The sequence below is a fragment of the Manacus candei genome, unplaced genomic scaffold, assembly GCF_025592945.1.
Source record: "Manacus candei isolate 608988 ecotype Guabito, Panama unplaced genomic scaffold, ASM2559294v1 h1tg000028l, whole genome shotgun sequence".
In the NCBI taxonomy this organism is placed as follows: Eukaryota; Metazoa; Chordata; class Aves; order Passeriformes; family Pipridae; genus Manacus; species Manacus candei.
In genome coordinates, this window is record NW_026138076.1 from 44412133 (window position 1) to 44434174 (window position 22042).

Consider the following 22042-nt stretch of genomic DNA (forward strand, 5'->3'; position numbering starts at 1 on the left):
AACCCCTTGAAGTGTTAAGGCCAGAAGTGAGGTTTTCTTTACCAGCTTCAACAAAAGACAATGAATGAACCTAGCAAGCATGATTAAAATGGATGGTGGTGACCAGAGTAGCTTCAAACGTCGGAAAAAAATGGTTCTAACTGCAGACTGACAGAACAAAACACCTAATCCTGTGAGGAAATCCCAGCAGCCCAAAGAAGGGACTTCTCTGACAAATGACCTAAATGGTAGCTTCAGCTCAGAGTAACTTGCACTACCAATAGGCATGTAAGAATCAAGGAAATCAGTACCATCTCTATATACTTAAATACAGCTTACTGATATTATTACATACAGTTTGCAGCACAACTCCTGAGCAGCAGGAGGAAAGAGATGTTCCTAGTGCATGGGAGGACATGGATTTATGGGCAGCAGTATGTATGACCATCTCTTCTATCAATAAACTTAGCCATATACTCATGGCTGACCCTTGTGCTGAATACAAAGGCAGAGGAAGAATAGACAGTACACTGCCACCCTGGTCAGGCAACAGCTACATCACAGTATGTTAATGCTTGAACTAAGAAGCCCACCATTACCAGATATATACAATATAGAAATATTTAAATTTACTTGAAATATTCCCTTCTCCTGCAACTATTATCTGTAAAGTCATCAAGAGCAAGATTGATGCTGGAAGGCACCAGTAGAGAGATTTCTTCAAGAAATAAATGATGCTTGTTTTTGACTCGTTCTGGGTATGTCTGTATGTTAGAAAAGAATAGCTAAGACAGATAAAAATAAAAACTCTTCAGAATTAAGAATTACAGTTATGGAGCAATAGCTAACTAGACAAAAATTAGAGGTATTGGAAGTCCCTGCTATAAGATGCAAAAAGCAATGTATAATTGCAGAGCCTGCCTTAAGCTACAGGAACCCAAAGGACTTCTATTGACCAGCCTGAGTAGCCAGCTGCACAAAAGTAGTTTCAAGATAAGTGAAGGAGTAACTGGACCACTGAAACTATTGTTTCTGTCAATATCTGAAGTAGCAGCAAAAATGCAGAGAAATAAATGTCTCTTCTCCCACAAAAATATCCAAACATTTAGCCACATAAGACCTGCAAATTGCTTGCTGAACTCAGAGGCGATCAAGCTGTTCTCTTGTATAAGGCATCAGAGACTAAGAGCTGTTACACAATACAGTGGTTTCCAAACTACAATTTAAGAGGGCAAACAGACAAAAAGCCATCTCTAGATGCCTTAACCCTCACAGCAACAGAGGCACACTCTTAGTACATGAAAACTCTTTGCATGAAAATACACAAACCACAGACGTGTTCCACCAAGGCAACGCAAGGTATTAGCCAGACTCCTTGTGTTTATCAGGTCTTGCTTCTGAACCATAGACCTAGGGATGGAAACCTGTTAGTGGAGGGGAAGACTGGAATTCAACTGTACTTTGCTCAATATGAAAGCAATATACCCATGCATTTCAACTCTGTTACTGCAGCTAAAGTTCATCTACCACCCTACAACTGAAAAAGGTATTTAAAAACCACCTGAGCTTTGCGTTTGCAGCCTATGGAGATCACAGCTAGTGAAATTCTCCACTTCTATTTTAATATCAGATGGATAAATGTATAAAGTTAAAGCCAGCATGCATTATAAGCTTACTATAAACAAAGAATCAAAACACACAAAAAAAAGAGCTGATTGCACAATATCCAGAAATTTGATGAAGTACAAGAGTTCTTGAACAAGCCAAATAAATATATCAACTGATGAGTGACCACCATCATATATGGGTGCAGAAATACCTTCTTTGCAATGACAGAACTGGTAAACTGGTGAAGCAAACAAGTCGACTCTACAGGATGACAACCTGGTAAAATTTAAGAGATACAGCAAGAACAGGATCTGCCTCTGTTTCAGACATCTTAACAAGGCTATCCCGAGGCAGCATTCTTCAGTCCCCATACCAGACATTCAGTACAGCCAAATTGCTAAAAACATACTTAGTAATCCACACAGATACTGACAAATCAGATCAGATAATCAACTGTCTGAAGTACATACTTTGAAGGAGTGGGGGAAAAAAAAAAAAAAAAAGTGTTTTTCCATCTACTGATTTCTGGCAATTAAATAAGCTGACAAAGTATTTTTGCTAACGAACACAAAAAAATCTGATGGTGTTGCCAGCACTTGTGTAGTAGCTGATGACAGGACAACAGCATCAATTCAGGCAGAGACTGAAGCTAGAGATGGCAAACGCCCAAGCAGAAAATTTTAAGGTCAGTCCAGGTAAAATTCAGTTTGTAACGAAAGACGACAAATGCATGAGATACCTACTCCTAACTGACAGAACCCAGCCAAGTGAATTCAAAGGCACTTCTAAACCTGAAATTGTAAGGATTGTTGCAGAAGATCCAGTTGGAGAATATGCCGGATGAAACCTATTTTGTCCACTGCAGCAACTGCTACACGACAGCAGTTTAGCAACCATGAACAGCAGGATAAATTACTCCTGAGAGTATTTGAGCCAAGTCACCTTCTATGGTAAAGACTGTGCCTACACATAATGACCACTGGTGCCCAGCACTGCAGCACCACAAACTGAGACATCAGCAGAGTATCAGGGCAATGTGAACGGGGAAACACCCAACACTGTACCGTGTGCCACATACACGGCACACTTATTTACACTTAAAGAACGGCACACACAACAACTGACATTTGCACCAGTCATTAGAACTGCCACCACCAGCTTTAGAGATGCACTTCATGTAAGATATGTCAGTAAACAAATTAACAAGTAGAAGTGGGTTATGCATTCTCACTTGACGGTATGACATGTGTGACAGCTTCACTCAGGCTCTGCATGAAGAAACAGACTTGGAGAGTAGTAAAGATTGAGCTTTGACTAGTTAAGTGTTAATAACATCTGACACACACGGATGAGGATTAATCAGGGAGTTGTCAGGACTGTTACAATAATAGCTGCTTGAAATGCTGTTCAGTGGGAGGGATTCTAAAAATGATAATGCATTCACTTAGCCCTATAGTGCGGTGCTCGCTTTAAAATTAATCATGAATAATCATTAGAAGGCTTCTGGTTGGAGGGAGGGAGTATTTCACATGACCCAGATCCTGGCTGTACATCTACCCAGATGGGATTATAGTTGTCTGGTATCTAATAATGAGAGCTCTGTTTCAGTCTCATGCCTTTTATTTCACTCTTGGTCTAACTGCAATGGCAGCTAGAAAGTTCATCAGCTTTAGCCAACAAACATGCTGATATTGCTACAGTTGAATTAAACTATGATGTACATACAACTGTGTATGGGGGAGGTTGTCAAAGATGTACACTGGAGAGAAAACTAATTTCTGTTTGTGGAAACTTTTTTTTGCTGCGTTGCAATTCTGTTTTCTGCATTCAAACCTAAGGTAGTAATGTGTTCTAATGCTGTGCTGATTTTTAAGTACCTGAATAGCCTGATTAAGGCACTGTTCAACTGCTTAAAGTTGGATTTGTCAGGATGATTCAGTTGCTTAAAATTAAGTTATGCATACAATTATCAAGGTAAAGAGTTCTCTCTTTTTCAGTCCTGTTGGTAGTACCAAATCCAGAAATGCAGTTGATACTAACAATAGAGCATACAGAAATCATAGAATGCAGCTGAATATTTTTTTTAATAATAAAAATTCAATAGTCAATGAATGCTCTTCTCAAATCAAGGTTAAAAAAAGCTAAATGAAGGCTAATAATGCAGAGGAGTATCCCAAATTTTATTTTCTTCCATTCTAACTCTGGTACCCTGACTACATTGCTTATCTTGCTTCCTTCCCTTTGAGGTTATAAGATCTCCCAGAGACAGATTAGAGTTACTTGTAGTCTACTACTAACACCAACAATGCAGCAAAACAATTACATTCTTTCCTATTGGAAAAAAAATCTTCCTTATCATAGCTGTTCACTCCTAAAAATGAGCTGAGACACAGTACTATTTCAATTTCTTCCTCCTTCCATTGTAGTCAGGTACCAACTGACTCATTGCCCCTTTAATCTGTGGGTAGGTATCAGTTTGCATATGCACGCAATTTCTATTTAATAATTAATTTAGGGTCAAATACTGTTCAGATATGGTAAGTACTTGAACTTCTAATGTGCAACAAGGTTAAATACTTGTCAGAAATACCTTCTGTTCTCATATTTAAATTACTTCTCAGGAAATAGAGAAAAAAAGATTTTTCAGTCATATCAAAATGTTTTGCCTGTAAATTTGTAGGATTGAATTGACAATAGACAGATTTATATATACTATACAACAATGCACATGCTGTTATATGGGGAGCTGCTGATCAATGTAAATGGCATTGACTTCTGTATTTGTGAACTTTACACATACTACATACATACAGTGATGATACCTGTGAAAACTATCAGTAAGCAACACCAGAGTATAATTTAAGTCAGAAGCCATCAGCAGTCTTTGGCCACACTAAAATTCTCCCTCTTCCAAGGAAGTGGGCTTTTAATTTCCAGGGGGTTTTGTCACTATTTATGGTGGTTTGCTTCTATTTTTTTTTCCATTATTTTTTCATTCTGAAGGAAGGTTGGGTTTCTATTCCTTGCCTGTGGTATGCCTTCCATTGAGGGATCTGTAATTATTTATTCTGCATTTCCTACTGTGGTGCAGGTTAGGATATATTTCTGGAAGCAGTTGCAAAGTCAGCAATTTAGTCCAGCAGTTTTACTCTATTATGGTTTGGGTTTTTTTTTTCATTAAAGACATTTTGATGACATCCACTTATCTACTTCCCCACAGAAAGGAAAGTTTTCCCTGTGTTAACATGCAGACCCTTAGACTGCTCTTTTTTGATGCTTACACCCATTATTAACAGGTTACATACAAAGTCTGTGCTCAGAAGAAACTGGAAAAACTTCAAAGAGCTGAGGGAACACATGAGGTCCTTCAAATTCAGCTTGAGTTGGACATTTTGTCAAAGGATGGATCAAAGCCCTATATCCCAGCCAAGATTTAGGGTCTTCCTACCTGAACAAGTGAGCTGTGAAATAACAGATTGACCACAACGCTTTGCTCAGCAAGTGCTCATGGATTGCATTTGTGCTCATCCACTTCAGGCCATGCTCCTTGGCTCTTCATCTCCACAGAAGCAGAGAGCACAGAGATCTCTATCCTCACCAAAGGTGATGCACCACAGATCTGCAGAAGACCTGAGCAAAAGACTTCAAAAAAAAAAAAAAAGGGCAGATCAACCAGAACACCAAGTCCTTGTCTTTTACCCAAAAGTCTCAGACCCATATTTTCTGCCATAATGCATGTTATTTATACAAAGTTTTTCCATCTACATTAAGCATTGTTGAGCTAATTTTTTATTATTAAGCCTTAATATTTAAGGATCTAACCTGATATATGCACTTTAACACCGAGGTCCACATAGCTGGAGGAGTATCCAGGAGCTGCCATTTGCAGTATTTGTCACTTCAGAGTAAATCACTTACCCTCAATTATGCTTACCCAACTGTAAAATAGGGGCAATAACACTTATTTTTCAGAGTTGATATGAGGCTTATTAATGCTTGTTTAAGTGTTTTGTTATGCTTGAATGGAAAAGGAAATTATTATTATAATTTTAACTGAAGTTTAATTATAAAACTGTTAACATAAGCGTATCAGAAAAATGAGCTCTGAATTGCAAGCTAGCAATTGCTCACTCTTAAAACAGTATGAGATGATTTTATATGCGCCTTGCTATCACTAATCCCCACTTTTCCAACTCCTACATTTGTTTTCCATATTAAAGCTAAGAAGAGGCAACATGCGGATTAAATTTAGTGTTTAATCAACCCAGAAACAATACCTCGTACCTTATTTGGTGATACGTTATCACTGGAATCCTGATTCCAAAAAAAAAAAATCTCCAAACAAAAACATTCTGTTTGTTATATACTAATTTAAGATACACATATGATTGTCACTGGCACAATCTCTAACCTGGAAAACAGGCTAATTTACCTTTCCTATGAAGAAAGGCTAAGAGAGTTGGGGCTGCTAAGCCTGGAGAAGGCTCCAGGAAGACCTTAGAGCATCTTCCAGTACCTAAAGGGGCTACAAGAGAGTTGGAGATGGGCTTTTTACAAGGGTGTGTAGTGATAGGACAAGGGGTAATGGCCTTAAACTGAAGAAGGTAAGTTCAGATAGGAGGAACAAATTCTTTCCTATGAAGGTGGTGAGGCACTGGAAACAGGTTGCCCAGAGAAGTTGCCCAAGAAGTGGATGCCCCATCCCTGGCAGTGTTCAAGGCCAGGTTGGATGGGGCTTTAAGCAACCTGATCTAGCAGTTGGTGTCCCTGCCCATTGCAGGGAGGTTGGAAATAGATAATCTTTAAGGTCCCTTCCAACACAAACCATTCCATGATTCTGTGAAGACCAAGTTGCCAAGTTACCAAGATAACTTAATAAGATTCTCCTGCAAGGTTACAAATCCTAGACAACACAGTTCTTCCTTTAATCAAAAAACAATACAAAATCCTTTAAGTGCCTTGCTTAGAAGAAATTCAGGACTTACAAAAGTATATGACACTGAAAATTAGGGAGCTATTGTACAGAAAGAAGTGAGCAAAACAATTTGCTTTTACCTGATATAACATATTTGTCAAAACAAGTATCACTTCAAATCATCACTCCCAAATCTTGTGCAAACATGTTCTACAAGCTTTCGCTCTGACACAGTTTATGCAAATAGACAGAGCTCCAGGGTCATTTTCTGATAATAAACAGAAAGAAAATAAACAGAAAGAAAATAATCTCACTTCATTTCCCCCCACACCACCTGCTGGTACTTCAGAGGCTCATAAGAAGAGGTAAATAAACATAAAATCTGTTTAGATAAGGCACCACTCATAAACCTTTCAAAAAGAGGATAAGCACTTAACACTAAAACAATGTGCCTTTAAAAAGCATGTGTGTCCATGCTACTCCCTGCCCAAAACTGGTATCTCTTTGAGAAGGCAATGGTAGTTTTCAGAAGCAGTGACATGAAAAGAAAACACACTTCATGGGAGGGAGGGGCGTGGGTGTGTGAAGCAACAAAAAAGCGACAACAAAGCAAGAAGCAAAACCAAAACTGATACCCAGCAAATCCCAAGACTTGAGATGAAGTGAGGCATAAACAGATGTTGTCCAGTACTAACCCAAACCAAATGTCTGTATCAGCAATCAGTATTTGAGCAGAACTAAGGGAGACACTCATTCTTCACTAAATGCCAACAGGACTATTTAATCTAAATTAAATTTTGTAAGGTAAAAAAAACAGGCTTAAAGGAAACACAGCTCTCTAGATTTAAATTGGAATAAGAAAACTGTCAGTAAAATCAAGATATTTCAGTCAGTCATGGCCATGAGATGCAATGGCACTCGTGTGATTGGACCTGACGTGCAGTTTTTGGCACCACAATTTAAGAAAAATATTAAGCCATTAGAAAGTATCCAAAGGAGGGAAATGAAGATGGTGAAGGGCATGAAGGGAAGCCGCATGAGGAGCAGCTGAGGGCACTTGATCTGTTCAGGCTAGAGAAGAGTAGACTGAGGGGACCTCACTGCAGTTACAACTTCCTTGGGAGGGGAAGAGGAGAGGCAGGCACTGATCTCTGCTCTGTGGTGACCAAGGATAGGACCCGAGGGGCTGGCCTGAAGTTGTGTCAGGGGAGGTTTAGATTGGATATTAGAAAAAGGTTCTTCCCCCAGCGGGTGGTTGGGCACTGGAACAGGCTCTCCAGGGCAGTGGTCACAGCTCCAAGGCTGACAGAGTTCAAGAAGCATTTGGACAATCCCCTCAGGCACAGGGTGTGACTCTTGGGGATGGTCCTGTGCAGGGTTGAACTCAATGACCCTTGTGAGTCCCTTCCAATTCAACATATTCTGTGATTCTGTGATTTTCCTACTCCTAACTTTATTAACAGATCGAAGTAATCACTTGGATGAATATTTCAAATGATGGTAACTAATTGCACTAGTTCCTTTGGCAGATATTTCCCATGGCACTGGCTTGTCCTACCAAACAACTTCAATGACAAAGGCTTAATATCATATTAGCAGTGGGCTTTTTCTGCCCTCTTATGCAAACACCCTTTACATTGTCCTCCATGTTTCTAGACCTCCAGTTCTGCAAGCATAGCACACTTGTCAACTAGGCTTATCGAATGTTTAACAAACCCTCACTGACTATGGGAAAGTCTCCTGCAAAAAAATTGCAGTATGTCACGTACAGCACCAAAACCTGGACTCCAAGAACAACTGTGTCAAAGTTGCTGTCATTTGTCTTTGCCCCACACCAGCTTCCCTCTCTCTTCTCCTTATTTTTACTCCTGCAGTTACACTACGTTTCAATAGCAAGCATGGTACTTTGCAAACAAACACACCTATTTATCATATGCAAGGACAAATCAATTCATTCAGTGGCTTAATTTTAATTCTCAAAAGCCAGTTATGATTTACTACATGTTCTATTTAAAAAAAAAAAAAAAAAACAAAAACCAAGACTGATGAGTCAGTGCAAATGTACAATGCTGATGATGCACTGTGCCAGAGAATTAAGCCATAAAATTCTATAGCACTGAAAATAGTGCAAGATACCACATGCATAAAGAGGCCAAGCTCTGTATCCTGAGGAAATAGCTTTGTATTCCATGAATTTCCTGCATTTTACATCTTACAAAAAAAAAAAAATTACAGTAAACTCCAGCATTGTGCGGTTTTCCCTCCTCCTCCCATTATGTGTGTTAAGGGGAAGCCATCACTAAAAGGCTGCTATTTAGCATGAAAAAAACGTAACTGAGTATAACAACTAAGTGCCAAAAAAGAAGTGCAATATCAGAGCAACACCATTTTCTGATGGTAAATTTGAGCAATTTAATGGCAGCATCTGTTCTTTTTGATAAAGAGGCAGATGTATTTTGGGCCTCACCCTAAGTGAAAGAAAATGCTTACATCACTTACTAAAAAGCAATATTTAACATAAACTCATAATACCAAACCCACAATGAAAATCTTTTTCATTCTAATTACTTACTAGCGTAGCAGAAGCTTCGAGCCCAAATATTTCTTTTTACTGCAGGAAAAAAGCAATTCTCTACATGAATTTCACGATATCCACCTGCAGTATTACTCAGTATTGAAGATGAAATACTGGTTTAAATCTCTCTTGACACAATTTTTTATTTTCATTCACGGTAATAAAAAGCAGAAAGTTTTATTAATGTACAACCATGAAACGTGCCAGGAGATACTCTAATGCAACTCACCATGAATATAAATTAACATTTTAGGGTTTATGGCTAGTCATATATTCATTAAAGCTAACGCAAACAATATCAGATGGAGGTGAAATCAACTTGAAAAAGCTCTCTGTGGGTTTAGGTATATTCAACATCACAAACTTCCTCATGTACCATTAAGTGCATTCATGTAACATATAAATCCAACATAATGACACAGTTAAATATGTCTTGTTTTGTTTAAAACTCATTCTGCCTCTATCTTGCTACATGTATCCCCATTCTGCCTCTGTCTAGCTGCTGAGCCTGCTAATTATCTTTATATATGCTTGTCCTTCAGAGCAGTGATACACAACCTTTCCAAACTGCAGCTCTCTGCTACAACACAGAATTTCTGGAGGACAGAGACTTTCCTTTCATGGACAAACAGAAGGCATTCACAGCACTCTCTCCCTCACATAACTCTCAACTCCAAGTTGAAGCTTTGCACTAGAACATAAGGATTGAAAATAAATAACAACATAAATTTGAAGTGTCAAAAGCAAGTGCCTCATACCGGGGATGAAAAAAAAATCAGCAAAATAAATGCTGCAGAACTGAGGTACACTGCTATTTTACTGTCTATTCTCTCTGTCTTTCCAACCAGTGATATAGCACCCAGTGAATTAACTGAAATAGCAACTGGTTTCTGGTCTGGATTTACTGATTGAATCAAGAAGCGTTCTAGGCAAGGAAATCTGTTTCCTTTTCAGCATGGCTACTAAACAGTCTCATCACACCCAAGCTTTTAAAGGCATGGATTTGCTAGACTGAATTTGCTCTATCTCTTGGAGTTGATTTTTTCTCTAAAAGGTGATTTTTTTTTTTATGGTATTCTGTTGAAGACATCATTTAACCTTCTTTTAAGTTTTTGACATCATATTTAGTTTTCACCTTTAGCTGCCCTAGACACAAAACAAGCCTGCAGATCTGACACAAAATCATGATGGTGCTTGATTGAGCATTCCACACAGTATTACTTCAAGCATCTGTTTTTGGAAACGTCCACCAAGCCTTTTCAAAGACAGTTTCTAACACAGCACCAGCAAAAGATGAAACTAAAAAGCAACTCATTTGAGATGACCAGACATTGAAAAGAAACAGAGGTCATGGATTCAGAGGAGATACAACAGTTTTGTCAGTAAGGCACAGCAATAAGAATAACTTGATTCTGGAATCTGTTTTTATTGCAAAGCACATTCTGAGGCAAAATAGTGGTAATCCTGATGGCTGAAATAAAAAAGCTTCTTCCTCTTCATCCCTCCAAATCTCTGAATGAGATCAAAACCAGAGTTCTGCTGAAATCTGCAGAAAGATCCTGCATGCCTTCGTTGTGAAAATGACATGTATTTTAATCCGGTGCTTGAACTGCAGACAAAGTTAAAAAAGAAGCAGCATTTATCTAGAGCAGCAAGAAATGGAGTAGGTGGGGAAACAGAAGTAGCTAGCATCACAAGATCAGGATAAGCTGCAACTGGGCTTTGTAACCCAGCAGGATGGGTAGCAAAAACCTGAGGTTTGATGATACCAAAATCTGTCTGAGGTGTTACTGGAAAAGGTCAGGCTGCTCCATGAAGACAGCTACTGTGAAATAGCGTTGGGCCTACTTCAGCGCTGTTGGTTTATCTACTTAGCCAAGTTTTTCTTTTCTTCCTTTTTGATTGGAAGGGACCTTTTAAAAGGTCATCTAATCCAACCCCCCTGCAATGAATAGGGGACAACCTCAATGAAATCAGGTTGCTCAGAGCCCCATCCAGACTGACTTTGAATCTTGCCAGGGACTGGGCATCCAGCACCTCAAGGCAATCTGTTTCAATATCTGACAAAAAAAATAAAACTTCTTCCTTATATCTGCTCTAAGTTTCCCCTACTTTGGTTTAAAACCATTGCCCTTTGTCCTGTTGCTACAGGCCCTACTAAAAGCGTCCCCATCTTTCTTGAACGTTCCTTTTAAGTACTGGAAGGTTACAAAGAAGTCTTCCCTTGGATCTTGCTTTCTCCAGGCTGAAGAACCCCAATCTCTCAGCCTTTCCTCATAGAAGAGGTGCTCCATCCCTCTGATCATCTTTTTGTCCCTTCCCTGGACATGCTTCAACAGGTCCATGTCTATCATGTACTGAGGACTCCAGAGCTAGATGGAGTCCAGGTGAGGTCTCATTAGAAAACAGTAGACTTGCTAATTAAACTGATTTGTGCTTGCAGATGATTAAAATTAGCTCACTGAGCAGTAGAAAGTTTCTCTGCAGTATTTCCAGGTGTGCTGTCAGATTTATTTTAGGGATAACCACTTACATTCCAACGTGGACTTTGTTGCTGACAGTCAAATCCTGGCAGAAGATTCAGAATATACTAAATCTTGTTCTCTCTTTTATATTTAAAAAGCAATAATAATGATTGTAATGTATGATGGACTACTATTTCTGTGCTCTAGGGTCCCTAGGAAGTCATTTTATACATGATATTTTATGCATAATATTTTTCGTTGTTTTAAAAATGCCCATATTGCCTTCACCCTGTTGGTTAAAGGAGCATCGACCTTCAGCAGTGGATTGTGTTCTCTCCTGCCACAATTCAACATTGCTTCTTTGAAAACACCCAAGCAATTCTAATTTGAACCAGCTCAAAGGTCTGCTTTGATCTATTCTGATCTCTTGTCTAAAAACTCATCCTTAGTCCAAAAGTAATCTTTCAGTGTGGGGGGGAAATACAATAGTACTTGTACAAGGATTAGGAAGTCACATGCACTTGACAATGCATTTACTCTGAAATCTCGAATATGATGACTTAACTATAATTTTCAAAGCCACTAAAGTCTAACTTCATTGTAGTTCTCTTCTTTGCAGTTCTTTCCAGTTACTGAAACTTTGGAGCCATCAAGAAGAGTGTCTGGTCCTGTATACTACCTCAACCCTTAGGAAAAACTGTAGCATACTAGCTCTGATAACAGTATTACAGTTACACAGGACAGTATGAAATGTTCATCACAGCTGCAAAAGGAATTTGAGAAAGAAAGAAAAAGAGAAGAATGTGTGGCTTTATGTCACCAGAATCTGGTGTCAAAAAGAACATGTTCCTGATACCATTCAAAATTTAAGCCAAGTTCTAATTTTTCTTTCATTCATTGAAAAAAAAAAAAAAGAACTAATGAGAGTTGAGGTAACTCTGATGTCCTCAGAATTATAAAAACAGAGGCACACCTAGGCTGTCTTTGTCTGTACTGTTTCCATAACCCCACCAAGTTCTGCTTCATTGGTTGATTGGTATGGACTACCTGTTGTCCAGCCCATTCAGATGAACAAACTCTTGAGCCAACTAGTCAAGTCTACCGATTATCAAGTGGAAAAAGATTTGGGGCAATGTGCTTCTAAACTCACTGTGAGCAAATTTTTATTCCAACAGCCCACCTTCAAGATACAATACAATGCGTCATAAAGCTGTTTCACCACCCACTCCATCTCTTCCTGCTCTAGATAAACAGTACTGCTTCGTTGACTTTGCAATTTAAACTAAAAGAGCTATATTTCAGTTTATAATTTTAACATCTGATAGGCTTCTGGGGGGAGATCTTGACTATTAATTCTTTAAAAAAGTAAGAATTACTTCCCAGGTCAGATTCTGCCTGGTAAGGGTGCTGGGCAGTTGGTCCATGCAAAACAGTATTATTTCCAATGAAATTTGCTGTAAAATTTATCCCACCAATCCCTGCTGACACCAATACCTTTGCTGTAATTTTCCTATTAGCTGAGTTGTTTCCTGGAGCCTACATGAGTTTTTTATTACATCCTTTTGATTTTCAGAGAAAACATTCACAATGAGACCCAAAGGTAGCCTGCAAGTTCACAAAATGAAAATAAAAGAGCTTCAAAAGTCTGAAGATTTCACTCAAGGCTTTTGAATATTTCTATTTTGACAATACTGCTTCACATGTGTTATGTTACACCTTATGTTGACGGACACACATGTAACCTCAACTAACAATTGGCACAGCTACCTAGCAAAGCCAAAACCAAGCAGATATCCTTGTCTTCATTTTTTCAAATCCTCAAAAGAAAAGCAGAGAATTGCACTACAGGTTTGTTAGACTGAAGAGTATATACCACCTTCAAAATGCTGTTTTTATGAAAGGGTTTGTGGATCAGTGCTGTTTGTACAACCATGTGGGTATTTTTTGACATTGTTCTGTCATGGAAGACATCTACCAGATTGTCTTTGCACAGCTTGACAGATTAAAAAAATTAATTTTAAGTACAACAGCAAATCAAGCATTCATAATGCCACAAAAACATCTATCTATGTGCTGATGACTGAAATCTAACACAAAATTAATGCAGGCATTTAAGTAGCATTATGATTCACAATTAAGCCATGCAGAACATTTTCAGAACAGCTCAGAGAGGATTTTTTGTTTCAAGAAAAACAAAAAGTAATTTCCTTTTTACTTGCTCTTTATGTTCCTGTGTAAGAATAGGAAGCAATTTTCAAAAACTACCTCTGAATTCTTGGTGGTAAATTACATATACAGGCATGAAGCAGTGAAGTTAAGTGGTGAAAACTCGCAAATAACAGTAACCACTCAGGTTCAGAGAAAACATTGCTTTGAGAATAAAAGAACAAGAACATTTGGATACCATTTGAGGTCATTATGTCACCTGGTTGTGATGTGCAACCAAGAAAAACCATCACGTCCACTCCATGAAACATAGGATAATGAATTCAATCCTGCTCTCTCTTGTGTGCTCTACTTCATTCCTAACAGCTTATAAATCAAGAAAATCCTCCCATTCTTCTCTCCTTTCATGCAGCAATGACAGGTCAGAATGGACAGCACTGGCACCTGCTCAGTGCCCCGTACATGCTGCTCTAAGGAAAGTAACCCTACTAACTGGATACCTAACTGGAGTTAGACTTTTAAACAAAGGCAGAAAGGAAGCACATTAGAAAGTCTCCCTACCAATAGTGAAAGAAGGCCCTGTCTGTGGCATGGGGTTGGACTAGATGATCTTCCCAGGTCCCTTCAACCCAAACAATTCTATGATTCCATATGCTGCATTGGTCTACACAAACTAGCTTGGGACAGAGCTACAAACACAATAAATTACTCCAGAAGCTGCTGTATAAATATTACTCTAGCAATGACTTCATGTCTGATAGGAATCAGAACTTTTTATGAGGATGCTAATATACTTTCATAGTACTTTCAAAGCCTCTGCAGTTTTACAAAGGGTTCACACAAGAAGAATTATTTTTTTTCCAGAACATGACTAAATCTACGCCCAGCATCACTTGTAAAAACCAAAGCTCAGCATTTTCAATGCAGCCAGAACTTGATCTTCATATTGCACACCTAGAAAAGAGCTCGTAAAACACATACTGGGCAGAAAACGCTGAATTAGGAAGCAAAACTTTTAACACAAATAAACAATTCTGACCCAAAAATACAGCTTCCAAAATACAGAAAGACACAATAAGAGAAACATTTATGGCTGCTTATCTTGTTCTCACTTTTCTTCTCCAAATATTTAGCTGATGGCCACAGAGGACAGAAGCCTTTGCTAAATGGGTTTTTCATGTGAGACTACTGACTGTTCTTACATTCATAGTGTTCTTTTTTTTTTTTATAAAACCAAGCCAGAGCTATTCAACAGCCAACAGCTCAAGAACGCCTATTTAATAATTAAATCTCCTCAAACTCATCACAGGTGAATTGCTCTTATTAATCCTGCCAGGAATTTGAGCACATGAAGAATGCACAAGTACTGCACCATGCCTGGATGTTCCCTCTCTCCTTGCCAACACAATAAGGATACTAAGGGGCTGCAGATGAGGCTGTGGATGTACAATGACTTTAAATGACCTCTGAATAACACACCATGTATATTATCCTTTGTCCTTTCACGTGTCTGCCACACTCCATCCCAACACACAGCAGTTGAGAGAGAAGGAACATGACATTAAGGTCATAATGGCTGCACTGCATCCATAACTCTGTGCATGTTTTACTTGTTTTCCCCCTTTTTTATGGCTGGGAAATGACTGCCCCAGGAGCTTGCAGCTAACCTAATGCCTGTACAGCAGTTAGCATACTGCTGTCTTGAGCCAGCTTGGCCTACACCCTAGTGCAGGGAGCATGAATGTAGTGGCTGATGTTGCCAGTACTGTGGATGCTTCTGTCTAGGAGAGTCATACTCTTCACTTGCAGTCAATGCTCCCTGCTCTTTCCAACACACACAACAGCAGAGGAAAGGTGAGCAGAGGAAAAGCTGGCAGTATTGCACAGCATATTCAGGTTTCTGCTCCTGTTGACAGATTGTGAGAAGGAAAGACACTTTGGATAAGAACAGTTCACAAAGAAACAGGCACAGAGATATACCCCACTAACAAGCCTAGAAGAGGAAGCAGGCAAAATCTTTCTCCCTGTGGTAACAAAATACTTCCCACCACTTTATATAATATGGGTTCATATGCCATACCCATTAATGCAGTTGAATTTACTGCTGTCTTGGTCTCTTTTCCACCTTTCCGCTGGCACCATTCTCCGTGTCTTCTGTTATTGATTTGGCATTTCCATTTATTCTTCTGCAGGCTATTCAAATTATTTTAATACAACTCATAAGAATCACACTGAAAAAAATGCTCAAAGGTTCGGAAGATATTTGTCTGACATTCTACTCCCATATTCTACAGCAATAATCCTGGATATTTTCCGTAAGATTGGAAGGGGAGCCTGCCAAATACTGAACTAGACTAGCAGGTGGTACAGAGATAGTTTTTCCATCAGCAACTCAAAAAAATACAGCAGACACAAATATTTCATGTGATATGTTCACAGGTCACACCCGACACAAGGCTGTAAATTAAGCGCACTCCTTTTCAACAAGCACAGACTGACACGTGGCAGAATAAAAGCATTTCATCCATCAGTATTTCAAAGTGAAACTAAACAACTGCAGATCCCCCAAAGGCAGACATCTGCACTTCAATATTTTACATTGATTTCATCTTCACTTTTTAAATGTGCCAACAGCTTGACTTTTCCAAGGCCAGTTCAGGCTACTGGAGGAATATACACATAGGTACAGCACAAGGCACATCCGTGTCTTTAAAAGCATTCAGAAAGATAGCAAATCTTTACTTTCCAACTAACTTAAAAATATATATTATTTTTAAGACTATCAGTCCCAAATGTCTAAGAACCATGTCATGTGATCCCAATATTCTAACATATTGCCAGAGAATAATCTTGGTGGAAAGGCTGTGCATTTTTGAAGCATCCAAGTTTCATTTTTCCCTGGTAAATGAACAAAAAGCCTACATTTTATTAAAAGAAAGATCAGAGTTTCTCATATATATGTGACACTTAGCTTAAGGCATTAAAAAAACCCAAATACTGCAAGAGTTGACAATGCTACATTTCAATATAACTTAATTAAAATACTAATCTTAGGGGCTGTGGGAATCAGTAAAGACAAATCAAGGATGAGAGAGAGGGGATATGAATCAGAATAAGAACTAATAGCATAAAACCTCATAATGTTATCTGAATTAAAAAGGGAGAGAAAACATTCTGCAAATCAATATCTTTAGGAGACCAAAAAAATTCAAATAAAGGAAGAAAAGATAATCAACAACAAAAAAATGCAAAGGTGGGAAAATTCCCTTTATGGGCATTTCCAGTGACATTTATAAAAATAAAAGGTGATCAAGGGGTTTCACTGCAAAATCTGTAATTCAAAGTGAAGATCTCAGCATTTTCTGGAAAAAATCCAGGCTCCTTGAAAAGCAGAGAAGGTGAAGAGTTGAAGTGTTGACTATCAGAGGTCATTTCTGACCTTTGTTTGTATGTAGTTGATCACATGACAAATAGCTTTTGGAAATACACTGAGGCAACAGTTCTCCAAGGGGAAATGTGTTGCACATTCCATCATCAGTAACAGATAATAAGCTTTTACATTTATAATATGTTGGAAATTTAATATAAATAGGGCTTGTCTATTAGGCAGAGGAGCCGAACACAAGTTTCTCAGAGGAAATTGTGCTCTAAGCTCCTCTGATACAACTCTGATAAAAGTACAGTTACAGGTGTAACTACACTAATCTCACTGGAGCTCTTTATATTTTACATTTACTTGGCTAGATGGAGTTCTGAATTTCTCTTTGTGCACTTTAACACTTACACAGTGACAAACATAAGAGCAACCAACACAATCTTTCAAAAAAAACATGCAACTGTAGTAGCAAGATACAAAGCCAAGACACTAGAAAGACAAATAGACAGATCCTGAAATGTTTCAAGTGCTTTAAAAAACCCAAAAATTCCTTTATCCCAGTACTTTGCTTCTCTCCATAACTATATCAAAGCCTTTTTCTCACATGACTTCTACCAAAATTACTAACTCAGCTTTACAAATCTCTAATTGCCCAGAACATTAACTTTGTTTTTATGATAATCAAAATATCCCAAGTTTTTTCCTTACCTGCTCTTTTCTGTGATGAATATTGATAAGGACTTCTGTTCTCCAAATGCTACTTTTCCTGACTATTTTTACAAGTTTTTTGACAGTTAATTTAACTTTGATTGTTATATGTTAAGTTTTAGATGTGGTTTCTGATTTCTCATACAAGTTCTACAGTTAGGAAGTTTGCATTCTCCTCAGCAGACATGGCTGGATTCAAAATACAGTCATATGCTCAAAGCATCTGCCTTAATGACCGATATTAACTGGAGAGGGCCCGCACAGAAAGCATAAGTATTTACACATCAAGGCCCCAAATTTCAAACTGCACTTGCTTCACATATGTTTACAGGACTGCATCCCTAATTCCTACACATACAAAGCTTTAAATACGTGTTGGTACATTGTATTATGTGCCTGAAGACACCTACAGATACTTTTTGTGGAGCTGTAGTTTCAGAACAAGACCTTGAAGTCCTTAATTTCTGTTAAACACGTTTAACTATTTTGGCCTAGTAGTATTTTGTCAGCTGGGAGGAAAATTTCTCAAGCAACTCTCTCCCTATGACATATCTGAATTTTTTTGTTTCATATGCTGTCTCTGAAAAACCTGCTATTTGTACTGATTAGCCATCCTGAAACTTAAATTGGTAAGAACAAAGCTGGAGGAGGTGACTTATATGTGCACTGAACTCAGAAAGTCCACTGAACAGGGCCCTTGGTGCATGCTTGAAATACCACACACCAATATCAGTAGCTGCAACATTAAGATAAAGACATCTTCATGACTTGAGGGACAAATGATCGAGTCACACTGCTTGTAGACAGGAGTATCCCTGCATTCCAAAATTAGCACTACGTATACTACTAAATGTAAAATTGCCAAGAGTGGGGATTAAGAAGCTCAGTTTCTTAAAAGTGATTTTTCTACATATACAACAATTTTAATAATGTTAATGGAGAGAGGAACTGGACTGCCATGACTATCAGCTAATTGTATTAACATGTACACAACAACACAAAAATTTCATGCAACATCTGTTCATTACAGACATATTAACAAAATTCTTTATTTGTACAACTCTACCAACTATCATAAATCATATAAACTTTGTTGCTGCTAGCTTATTTAAAACTTTCACTATCTACAACTAGCAGGTTACCTATATGACCCTAAACACAGTAATTAAAAAGAAAAGAATATTAATTAAAAAAATCATATGGTTTTATGCTTCATTGTGAATTCAAAAGTCACCCAGATCTATTCATATATGAAAGGTTTAGTGTCACAGTTTCCAAAGTCCACACACTAAACCAAGATGAAGGCTGTCTTGCTAGCAAGAATTACCTTTGGACAACAGGCCTTAAAAGCCATAACAAATTAAATACATCACAGTAGTAATACAGAGAGATTTTAAAGTTCTACATAAATGGTAAAATAAATTGCTTCCACTGGATGTCCACAAGTAAAGGATGTGTGCATCCAGTGTGGGACTCTTCATGCCACAAATGTCCAACCTATGGTTTCTCCCCTTGGGAAGCCCTTTAGACTGCAACAGAACACATGTTCTCTCAGTGAAGTACTAGGCACTGCTTTCTGCCACTCACCTCACTTCAAAGCAGAGTCAAATAGATTTAGCTGACACCTGTTTAATTCTTTCCAGCAGCTTTACCAAGGATGAAAATGGCATGCCCCCAGAGCACTCATTTCATCACTGTTACATCAGCCCCGTGCCACTGCTGCCCACCAATCAGTATGTACTGTGCATTTCCTTCTCTGCCTCATCTGCAAGTAACAGTTCTATCTCCCTACAGAACAGTAAAAACACTCCAGGGACTTGGATCTACACCTGATTGGTGCAATAGCATTAGGAGTAAGATTTGGCCACTGATAAAGGCCAAATCACATAAGACCTGCTTGAAGTCTACAGAGCAACTTGAATCTCTGGCTTCTTTTTAAAGCCATTGACCCTCAGTTTGTGTTGGTTGTGGTGGCTGCACTGACACACATCTAGATAGTATCAGGGGTGAAAAAAAAAATATAAACCTTTTTGGAGCAGAAAATTGGCTACCATCAAGAGTAACAAGGTTTCACAATAACTCTATTGAGATTACACAAGAAATCTAAAAATTCCTCATCTCCCAAAGGTACACCAAAACCACCTTAAAGAAATTATCAGAATCAAAAATGACTTATTATGTAAGAAACATGCATTGAAATTATTAGCAGACTTAAGATAGTTAAAACTATAGAGTATTTTTATAAAGACCATTTGCTTTTCATCACTATTCTCAGAATTTATTTTCCTGTCCAAGGATAAGGAGATATATGTCCAAAAATTCCATGAGGACTCATCACATTCTTCTTCAGTTATCTCAGAGACACAAAGTAACTTTTTCTTTTCCCCACGCCAAATCAAAAAGGTGCAAAACATTAGTTAGAAAAATCGGTGTAAAATAGTGGATTTTACAGTAGTAAAACAGATTTTACTATTTTAAATAGTGCTCAGAATTCTGCATGTGTAGGATCATTTAAAAATTATTTTGCTATAATAAAACTTGCACTGAAACCACATTCCTGATCCATCTGATAATTATACAATGCTAAAATATACACCTGAAAAACTCATTATAAGATGACAGTAGTATGCTAATGTGTACTAAAAATTACCAGAAGTTTTAACAATAATGTTCCTTCCCTCCACCCCCCACCAAAAAAAAAGAAAAAGGAGGAAAAAAAAAATCAGCATGCACTTTGGCATTAAGCATTTTTTGGTATTTGGCATTTTTTTTTGCCAAGGAGTATCATTTAATAAAACAATACATTGTTGACTCACCACAGCATGTGCTATGTCTCATCTATAGGAAATAGTTCAAAGGCATCAACTTCATGCATGGGTTGCCATAGCTGATATTTGAGTCTGGCCTGCTGTTGGTACAGGTTTCTAATACTAGCCCTAAGCACAAAAAAAAAGAGAAAGAAATATTTGGGGTTTATTTTTCAAATCTGATAGAAACAGAAAATTTCAGAAAACTAAACTAACCCAGAATATCAGCATCTGCACACCATATAGCAAAGACTTAAGATTTTTCTCTGATTATACCATAGTGCATCCAGTTCAGGCAGTATCTGTACCATAAATTTCCCTTCTTCCATGCAAAGAAGAAAGGCTAGAGAGTGAAAATAATGCAGAATGAAGTGCTGTTTAAGTGGGGGAGGTGTGTCATGGTTATTCCCCTACCAGCAAAAAAAGGGGGGAAAAAAAATTAAAAAATCAAGGCCCTACTTCTCAGGAGCACATATTCAAGTCTGTTCAAATTGCAACAGATGGTGATAAAAAAAGTCATAAGACTGTTCTAAAATAATTATTTTTGTTTCTATACTATCTTTCTCAGGTCAGATCTTCAAATTTTTCTTTGGAATAAGGAAGAGCAGAAACTTTACCTATAACAAGTTGAAATATGTACACAGTCATCTGTCATCGATACCTGGGAATGGAAATTAAATTTGACTTCTGACATTATTAACAGCTTTAAAAACTGTGTGATATGGACACATATAGGCATAAGAAAAGGCCTGAGAATTACTGCTGTTTATCAAACTAGCATCCTGTTAAACAATAAAACGTTACAAAAGAAGTTCTACTGCCAAAGTGCATGAGAGACAACCTCAAAAAATGTGGTAAAAAGCAAATGCTGTGGTATTAAGACAGTGAATAAAAGATGGAACAATCAAACACACAGTGCTCTGGTGTCTCACCACTGAACAAAACTGAGAGATTACTATTAAGTGGAAGGTTTGGGCAACATTTTCTTACCCCTATACCACAACAGGTTTTCAAATATCTTAGAAGAGAACTAAAACCTTGTACTAAAAATAGAAGATGAAAAATCCTCATGAGAAAATCACTACTTAACGAGAGAGGTCCCACTATACTTCACTGAACTGGGTCCAGTGAACTCAGGCTTCTGAAACCCCACCTCAAATTGCAGTTCTTAATTTCCTGGATTACTGACCTCTTAGGGTAGAATCCTGGTGAAGCAGCTACTGACTTGACTGGAAGGCTCTTCTGAACCTCCAGCTTTTTTCATGACTTTACATCCCTTCTGTAGAGATGAAGCCGAGGAGAACACACCACCACCACTAGTGAATTCATACACCAAATTCTACGTTAAAAAATTTCATTTTATAACAAACAAATAAGACCGGAAAGTACTGGGACCTGAATTTCCTGTTCTTCCCTTCTAACAACTGGCCAAGACAGGTTCTA

General features: G+C 38.0%; 1 protein-coding gene across 8 annotated transcripts in view; it reads right to left on the bottom strand.

The window, feature by feature from the left end:
• Positions 1–22042, bottom strand: part of LOC127472536 (mitogen-activated protein kinase 10) — a 196962-nt gene that overhangs the window by 129682 nt on the left and 45238 nt on the right. For 3 of the 8 annotated variants that reach the window (XM_051790943.1, XM_051790941.1, XM_051790942.1), the window contains one exon: positions 20609–20728. The exons of 3 other annotated variants lie outside the window; for them this stretch is intronic. In XM_051790943.1, coding sequence (XP_051646903.1) covers positions 20609–20616 — 8 coding nt within the window. In that variant the 5' untranslated portion in view covers positions 20617–20728. Of the gene's footprint in view, positions 1–13036; positions 13184–20608; positions 20729–21788; positions 21808–22042 lie in introns of those variants that run through there. 2 more of the 8 variants (XM_051790944.1, XM_051790945.1) reach the window with 2 other exon arrangements.